The following is an 8,904-nucleotide window of genomic DNA, read 5'->3' as shown; positions in this document are numbered from 1 at the left end:
TCTAAGCCAATCAGCAAGCAGCATTTGCAATTCTACTAAATATGGTTCATATCCGTTATCAACTGTGGTCACAGCTTGTGACTACTATTGTCACAGTCTTCTGACAAGGAGGAGGGGGGGTCAGTCACAAGATTCTGTCATCTGCATTTTTAGTTGCAAAATTACAGACGACCTTTTACACCCTGCTGCGCTCTTTTGCATGTGTGGTTAAAATGCAAGAAGGAGGGAGGGGTCAGAGGCCTCATTATATGTAGATTAAAAAAAACATGAATTATTTAAATACATTTAGCCATCTTGTCTGCTGCCTTCAACATCACAGCGCAATCTGCAGGATAGGAACTCGCCGTTCCCCTGTGAAGAGCCATGTGAGGTCCATGTGACTGGTGAGGGGGGATGGTGTGGAGGGGGGACATTGCTGGAGGACATTAGTGTTGGGGTCAGTGGTGCCCCCTCCGAGAAAGCAGGTAAGAGTAGAACCCGACCTGAGACTTCAGCACTATTCACATCCTGCCCCAATACCATCTACATCTCCCGGGGTGTTCTGGGGCCCCTCTCTTCCTAATAACCCCCCAAATCTGCCCATCTGTTGTCCGGGGGCACGGCGCTCCCCTCTTAAGATGAAACTTGCAGCACTTCCTGATTTCATTACTTCCTGTATGTGGTCCACCCGAGCATGACAAGCCACCGGATGTGTTATGAGGAACAAGAGACTCGTCCCGGCGGAGAGCTTGTTATGTATCGTTCCTTGTCTGCAGATCTAAGACTGACAGCAAACAGGAAGTGTCACGTCTGATCAGGCCGGGAGGAGGAAATATAACAGGTTTGTAGGGGGCAAGAAACCCAACAAACACTGAGTGACCACCATCTACATGGGGAAATTCCCACTGGGGGCAGCCCGCCTATTACCCCCTTGTATTCCCATCCTAATATTATACAACCAGTACAGTCCAGATAATTCTCCACTATCCGTCCACAGAGATCACATGACCACATCAGTGAAGATGGAGGAGGACCGGAGTCACATGACTGAGAAGATACTAAAACTCTCCCTGGAGATCATCTACCTGCTGACCGGAGAGGTGAGGAGGATTCTGGGAGGTCACATGACTCCACCCTTTTCTCTATTAAAAAAAAAAACAGACCGGAGAGGTGAGGAGGATTCTGGGGGGTCACATGACATCTCTCTTATGTATTATTCCTATTGGTTTTTCAATACAGGAATTTCCTCTTCTGAGGTCAGGTGATCATGTGTTCATCACAAGGTCTCCATGTGGCCCCCAAAAACCCGAGAGACCCAACATGGAGAAGATTCTAGAAGTCACCAAGAAGATGATGGAGCTGCTGACAGGAGAGGTGAGTGGTGCCGGGAATTCTGGGACATGATCCAGGAACAGACAAGGGATGTGTCTGGAGGGTGACGGTATCATTGTGTGTGTCAGGTTCCTATAAGGTGTCAGGATGTCTCTGTCTATCTCTCCATGGAGGAGTGGGAGTATCTAGAAGGACACCGGGATCTCTACAAGGACGTCATGATGGAGGATCAGCAGACGTTGAGTTGTGTGAAGGTTGTAGGAGAAGAATTTCCCCGGAATGAGACCATATTGAACTTCACCCTGGAGATCATCAGACTGCTGACTGGAAGGGTGAGTGCGATGAAGGGGTAGAAAAGGAACTCCAGGAATCTAAAAACGTTAAGGTGAAAAGCTTGTTTTGATGCTCAAATAAAAGTAATGCACCAATCAGCAATATCATTATAACCCCCCTAATATTGAGTAGGTCCCCCTTCTCCTGACCCATCCAGGCATGGACACCACTAGACCTCTGAAGGTATGCTGTGGTATCTGGATGACCCCAGTTATATTGAGTTGGTCCCCCTTCTCCTGACCCGTCCAGGCATGGACACCACTAGACCTCTGAAGGTATGCTGTGGTATCTGGATGACCCCAGTTATATTGAGTTGGTCCCCCTTCTCCTGACCCGTCCAGGCATGGACACCACTAGACCTCTGAAGGTATGCTGTGGTATCTGGATGACCCCAGTTATATTGAGTTGGTCCCCCTTCTCCTGACCCGTCCAGGCATGGACACCACTAGACCTCTGAAGGTATGCTGTGGTATCTGGATGACCCCAGTTATATTGAGTTGGTCCCCCTTCTCCTGACCCGTCCAGGCATGGACTCCACTAGACCTCTGAAGGTGTGCTGTGGTATCTGGCGCCAAGCCGTCAGTAGCAGATCCTTTAAGTCCTGTAAGTTGTGAGGTGATCGGCCTCCATGGATCGGACTTGTTCTTCCAGCACATCCCACAGATGATCAATTGGATTGAGATCTGGAGAATTTAGAGGTCAATTCAACACCTTGAACTTTTTTTGTGTTTCTCAAACCATTCTTCAACCATTTCGGCAGGGCTCATTATCCTGCTGAGAGAGTCCACTGCCATCAGGGAATACCGTCTCCATTAAGGGGGGACTTGGTCAGTAACAATGTTTAGGTCGGTGGTACGGGTCAGAGTGACATCCACACACGCCCGGCCATCCACACGATGTACATCAGACCCGGCCACCTTTTTTCGTTGTTTTGTGATACAGTTTTGATGCTCATGTGCCCATTGTAGGTGCTTATAGTGGTGGACAGCATTGGGCGCCCTGACCGGTACAGCCCCATACGCAGCAAACTGCGATGCTCTGTGTGTTCAGACTCCTTTCCATCAGAACCAACATTCACTTTTTCATCAATTTGAGTTACAGTAGCTCTTCTATTGGATCGGACTTCCCTCCCCACGTCCTTCAATGAGCCTTGGCCACCCATGACCCAGTCACCGGTTCACAGGTTTTCCTTCCTGGGACCTCTACAGACGGGGAACATCCCACAAGAGCTGCAGGTTTGGAGTTGCTCTCACCCAGCCGCCTAGACACCACAATTTGGCCCTTGTCAGAGTCCCTCAAATCCCTACACCTGGCCATTGTTCCCCCCACTTCCATGTGTCATTGTAATATATCTCCCCACTTCCAGGTGTCATTATAGTGGTCAGAATGGTATAGGTGATCCGGGTATAGTAACCTGAACCTCAATCCCTTCTGTCTTGTTCCTCGATTACGGGAGAGTGATATTTCTCTTCATATAACACAGAACTATACAGAAGTAATGAGGAAATCTACAGACAATGACACGAACAGGAGATATAACGTGACCACAAATCCCATTATCATTCCACCACATCCTAGAAGACAGAATACATCAAGTTGATATCTTCTCATATCATAAATAGTTATTTCTCTTTTTCTCTTCTGTTCAATGAAGGACGCAGGGAAGATAACAGATCTGGAACCGCTCAGTTATAGCGCCACCACCGGGAGCTATGCAGAAAATACAAAAAAAGCCTCTGCTGATGGTCAACTCCCCACCTGGGGGGTACAGCCCAGTGACCGGCTGCTATCCATACTTGAGGTTGTGTCCTGTCCTTTGGTGCCCGATCAGATGGCACCACTACCTGAGGCCGCATCTTGCGGCTTCGCACGAAGCAGTGACACCCTGCCCTGGGAGTCCATGGCTGCCATGCCCAATTTTTGGGCGGTTCTGCTCCTCAGGCCATGGAATAAGTCGTAGACTCAATTACCTGATGCGTGGACATGGCGAGATCTGGATGTTGTTGTAGACCACTTGGAGCATTGGGGCAAGCAGGGGAAGATGGGCATCAGGGGCCAATCTGCAGACCCTCATTATTGTACTCATCAGTCCAGAGCACCCGCTGCCGTGTTACTAACTGAGGCCATGGTGGGGGATCGGTCACCAGCACAGGCCGCCCCTTGGCCTTTTTTTGTGTTTTCTGCCTAGCGTTCTACTCCTGCAGGTGGCGCTATAACCCAGTGGTTCCATATCTTGGCCGTGTCCTTCACTGAATGCAGAGAATAGGATTTTTTGTGCTCTCCATAAAATACTTCTAGTTGACAGATGAGACTTTCTGCCATTCTGTTGGTTTAGGGTGAAGATCTGATGAAGATGAAAGTTGAGGGTGAAGTAGAAGAGACGTATGTGAGGGATGATCAGCAACATACGGAGGAGGATGGAATGATGAGGACACTCATAGAGGAGGACACTCCTACAGAGATCAGTACGGGTGAGCAAACATATAGACATCTGTTACCTCTGCTCTGTTCCTGCACACTGATTGGCCCAGAGTAGGCCGGGATCTAAGTGATATCAGCCAATAATTATTACAGTCCCCTCCCTGTACTGATACCCTTTCCCAGATCTATATCTCCAGAAGTCTAGGCCTGTGGTCCCTTGTTCTGTGGTGAAGAGTCTACAAGTCTGAATTCTGAACCTCTTGTTATCAGAGATCACATGACCCAGTGCCTAGGCTTGTGGTTAGGTGAAGAGCATGCTCCTCCCAGTTACCATTGGCTCCTCCTCCACTGTCAGGGGTGTGTAAATGTAGAAGTGATCTGGGAGGCGGAGCAAAGGCCCTTTGACTGAAGAGGGGAGGAGTCCCAGCTGGTTGGGACCTCTACAGAGAACATCTGCTCCCTCAGACCTCCTGATCCAGATGGAATGTTGAGTGAAGTCATCTAACCCTCTCATATCTCTCCATCATGTGTTTCTATGTTTCCAGGACACGCCATGGAGAAACCCTCAAAGGATCCTCTGACTTTATCTCCAGGTTGTAAGATGGAAGATGAGGACATCACAGCAGATTGTGCGGGAGAAGAGACAATGAGCTCAGCTATGGATGGTGGACTTCACAGTGTGGATAGAGCATGGAATCCCTCTGACTCTGAGCAACCTCGTCCTGTGGGGGATGGTGCTGGAATTCAGGGGGAGAAGACATTTTCCTGCCCTGAGTGCGGGGAAAGTTTTACCTCTGATTTTACTCTTAATGAACATCAGAAATCTCACATGGGGAAGAAGCCGTATTCCTGTCCTGAGTGCGGGAAAAGTTATTCATGGAAATCAGTACTTGTTATACATCAGAGGTCTCACACGGGTGAGAAGCCGTATGCTTGCTCTGAGTGCGGGAAATGTTTCTTCAAGCAGACCTATCTTAAGACACATCAGAGGTCTCACACGTGTGAGAAGCCGTATGCTTGCTCTGAGTGCGGCAAATGTTTTTCGCAGCAGACCCATCTTAAGACACATCAGAGATCTCACACGGGTGAGAAGCCGTATGCTTGCTCTGAGTGCAGCGAATGTTTCTTGCAACAAATCAGTCTTAAAATACACCAGAGATCTCACACGGGTGAGAAGCCGTATGCTTGCTCTGAGTGCGGGAAATGTTTTTCCAGGCAGATCAATCTTAAGACACATCAGAGGACTCACACGGGTGAGAAGCCTTATGCTTGCTCTGAGTGCGGCAAATGTTTTTCCAGGCAGAACAATCTTAAGACACATCAGAGGACTCACACTGGTGAGAAGCCGTATGCTTGCTCTGAGTGCAGCAAATGTTTTTCCAAGCAGACCCATCTTAAAACACATCAGAGGTCTCACACGGGTGAGAAGCCGTATGCTTGCTCTGAGTGCGGGAAACGTTTTTTGCGGCAGATCAGTCTTAAAACACATCAGAGGTCTCACACGGGTGAGAAGCCTTATGTTTGCTCTGAGTGCGGCAAAGGTTTTTCGCAGCTGTGCCATCTTATTAGACATCAGAGGTCTCACACACGGTTGAAGTTGTAGATATGACTCGCGGATGAAGAGAAGGGGAGATCAGACTACATGACGGGACTGACCATGTCACTGCAGTAGTCATCAGTCTGCACAGGCAGCTTCATGGACTCTGGAGAGCCCCCTGCTGGACGAAAGTGGAAGATATGACGTCTTCAGACGGAACATTTCACATTTCCCTGATAACAATGACAAAATATTAACAGATGTATACAATGTAACAAAAGAGAAATACATTCTTATATTCTTCTTATCATGATATTCATTGTAAAGTGATTGACTCAATTGTGCCAAGCTGCATCAAAGTGATCCCTCTCTTGCTAGCTGCGTCATAATAATTCTTCTCTAACCCACTGCATCAAAGTGATCCTTCTCTGTCCATCAAAGTGATCTCTTTCTTGCTAGCTGCGTCAAAGTGATTCCTCTCTGGTCAGCTACGTCATTATAATCCTTCTCTAACCAACTGCATCAAAGTGATCCTTCTCTGTCCAGCTCCATCAAAGTGATCCCTCTCTGGCTAGCTGTGTCAAAGTGATCCCTCTCTGGCTAGCTGTGTCAAAGTGATCCCTCTCTTGCTAGCTGCGTCAAAGTGATCTCTCTCTAGCAGGCTGCGTCTAATGGTGGCCATACACTCTACAACCATCGCAAGACTTTAGTCTTGCGATGGTTGTAAAGGGATTAAAAAAACGCACGATCTGCCTATCTTGGACAGGCAGATCGCACTCTCCATTCTGCGTCAAAGTGATTCCTCTCTGGTCAGCTACGTCATTATAATCCTTCTCTAACCAACTGCATCAAAGTGATCCTTCTCTGTCCAGCTCCATCAAAGTGATCCCTCTCTGGCCAGCTGCGTCAAAGTGATCCCTCTCTGGCTAGCTGTGTCAAAGTGATCCCTCTCTGGCTAGCTGTGTCAAAGTGATCCCTCTCTGGCTAGCTGTGTCAAAGTGATCCCTCTCTTGCTAGCTGCGTCAAAGTGATCTCTCTCTAGCAGGCTGCGTCTAATGGTGGCCATACACTCTACAACCATCGCAAGACTTTAGTCTTGCGATGGTTGTAAAGGGATTAAAAAAACGCACGATATGCCTATCTTGGACAGGCAGATCGCACTCTCCATCATCGCAAGCCCCCCCCCCACAGGGGCGGGCCTCCGAGCACCGTTCTAACCAGCCGAGAATCGTACGATTCCCGGCAGGTTTTCGAACATGCTGGTTCGACGGAAGACGTGCGACCGTACAGTAGAAACGGTCGCACGTCTCCGTTCACACTGCTCGATTCTCGTACGAACGCGGGATTTCCCGCCATTCTCGTACGAGAATCGAGCAGTGTATGGGCACCTTTTGTGATCTCTCTCTCTCTGGCCTGCTCCATCAAAGTGATCCCTTTCTGTCCAGCTGTGTCAAAGTGATCCCTCTCTGGCCAGCTGCGTCATAGTGATCCCTCTCTGGCCATCCTCATCATAGTGATCTCTCTCTGGCCATCTGTGTCATAGTGATCCCTCTCTGGCCATCTGCGTCATAGTGATCCCTCTCTCGCCATCTGCGTCATAGTGATCCCTCTCTGGCCATCTTCATCATAGTGATCCCTCTCTGGCCATCTGCGTCATAGTGATCCCTCTCTCGCCATCTGCGTCATAGTGATCCCTCTCTGGCCATCTACGTCAAAGTGATCTCTCTCTGGCCAGCTACCTCAAAGTGATCCCTCTCTGGCCAGCTACCTCAAAGTGATCCCTCTCTGGCCAGCTGCATTAAAGTGATCTGTCTTTGGCTAGCTACGTCAAAGTGATCTCTCTCTGGCCAGCTACCTCAAAGTGATCTCTCTCTGGCCAGCTCCATCAAAGTGATCTCTCTGGCCAGCTGCATTAAAGTGATCCGTCTTTGGTTAGCTGTGTCAAAGTGATCTCTCCTTGGCCTCTCTCTAGTCTACTGGGCAAAGTGCCAATATCAACATGCTTATAGCATTGTGTAATGGAGATTTGGTACCAATATGGGGCAAAACTCTTCAGGTGCTAATGGAGTGTTATCACTCAAAACTCTGCACACTATGTACCCAGAGCCTCCGGTCTGTACCTGACATCACTTCATGGCTGTAAGTGACATCACTTCCTGTCAGTATTCCATAGCGACGTTCCGTCTGGGTGTAGGTGAGAACACCAACTTGTGAACTTCAGAGGAACCGCCGCCCCCGAGAACCGTCTCGTAGTTGTGAACACGGCCTCGTCATTGTTACCGAGTGTCCCGGAATCTGGAGGACAGTCCCGGGATTTGGGATCCTGTCCCAGTGTGTCCTCATCCTGCAGGTTCCAGGGTGATGTGCAGACGGGCAGTGAGTTGCTGACTGCTGGAACATTCTCCGGGTCTCGGGACCAGTTTCTGCAATGATGCCAGACTGTCGGGTGGAGGGATCTCCTTTGTGACGGTGAAAGTAAAACTCTGACATCAGCAGAGAGACCGCGACGCCGGAGAGTGTGATCAGGTAAGTAGAGTCACCAATGATGGGACTAAAATATAATTCCACCCGGAATTCCACCATCACAAGATCATCAGATGACATCTACCATAGAGGAACACCCCTCCATCTTTTCTATGTACCATGTCCCTCTAAACCAGAGGATCAGCATGACTACAAGCAGCCCGGACGTGAGTGGAGTTGAGCAGAGTTCCTGTAAGGTCTTGTACAGATGGGCGGCAGGCTGTGGCGACTCTGGGAATAATAAATAGGGGGCACATAAGATACCACAGTCAAAACTGGGGGGGCACTAATAATTGCGCCAGCTATAGAGCACTACAAATCCCAGCAATACATTATACAGCAATGCAGAATACCACCAGCTACAGATGACTACAAATTCCAGCAATACATTATACAGCAATGCAGAATACCACTAGCTACAGAGGACTACAAATCCCAGCAATACATTATACAACAATGCAAAGTACCACCAACTACAGAGGACTACGAATCTCAGCAATACGTTATACAGCAATGCAAAGTGCAACCATTTAAAGAGGACTACAAATCTCAGAAATACATTATACAGCAATGCAGAGTACCACCAGCTACAGAGGACTACAAATCCCACCAATACATTATACAGCAATGCAAAGTGCAACCAGCTACAGAGGACTACAAATCTCAGAAATACATTATACAGCAATGCAGAGTACCACCAGCTACAGAGGACTACAAATCCCAGCAATACATTATACAGCAATGCAAAGTGCCACCAGCTACAGAGGACTATGTATCTC

At 48.5% G+C, this 8,904-nt stretch overlaps 1 protein-coding gene across 1 annotated transcript in view; it reads left to right on the top strand.

Moving 5' to 3' along the window:
• The first annotated feature begins 884 nt into the window (after positions 1-884).
• LOC108802385 (oocyte zinc finger protein XlCOF6-like) overlaps positions 885-8,904 on the top strand; it is a 14,299-nt gene continuing 6,279 nt past the window's right edge. Inside the window, exons 1-6 of the mRNA XM_018574247.1 lie at positions 885-1,079; positions 1,219-1,353; positions 1,440-1,643; positions 2,613-2,684; positions 3,986-4,115; positions 4,611-5,652. Of these exons, the coding sequence (XP_018429749.1) occupies positions 984-1,079; positions 1,219-1,353; positions 1,440-1,643; positions 2,613-2,684; positions 3,986-4,115; positions 4,611-5,652 (1,679 nt within the window). The 5' untranslated portion in view covers positions 885-983. The remainder of the gene's footprint in view (positions 1,080-1,218; positions 1,354-1,439; positions 1,644-2,612; positions 2,685-3,985; positions 4,116-4,610; positions 5,653-8,904) is intronic.

This window comes from Nanorana parkeri, unplaced genomic scaffold, assembly GCF_000935625.1.
Source record: "Nanorana parkeri isolate BGI_ZX_2015 unplaced genomic scaffold, ASM93562v1 scaffold2835, whole genome shotgun sequence".
Classification (NCBI taxonomy): Eukaryota; Metazoa; Chordata; class Amphibia; order Anura; family Dicroglossidae; genus Nanorana; species Nanorana parkeri.
This window is presented reverse-complemented; position numbering and strand designations above follow the sequence as displayed.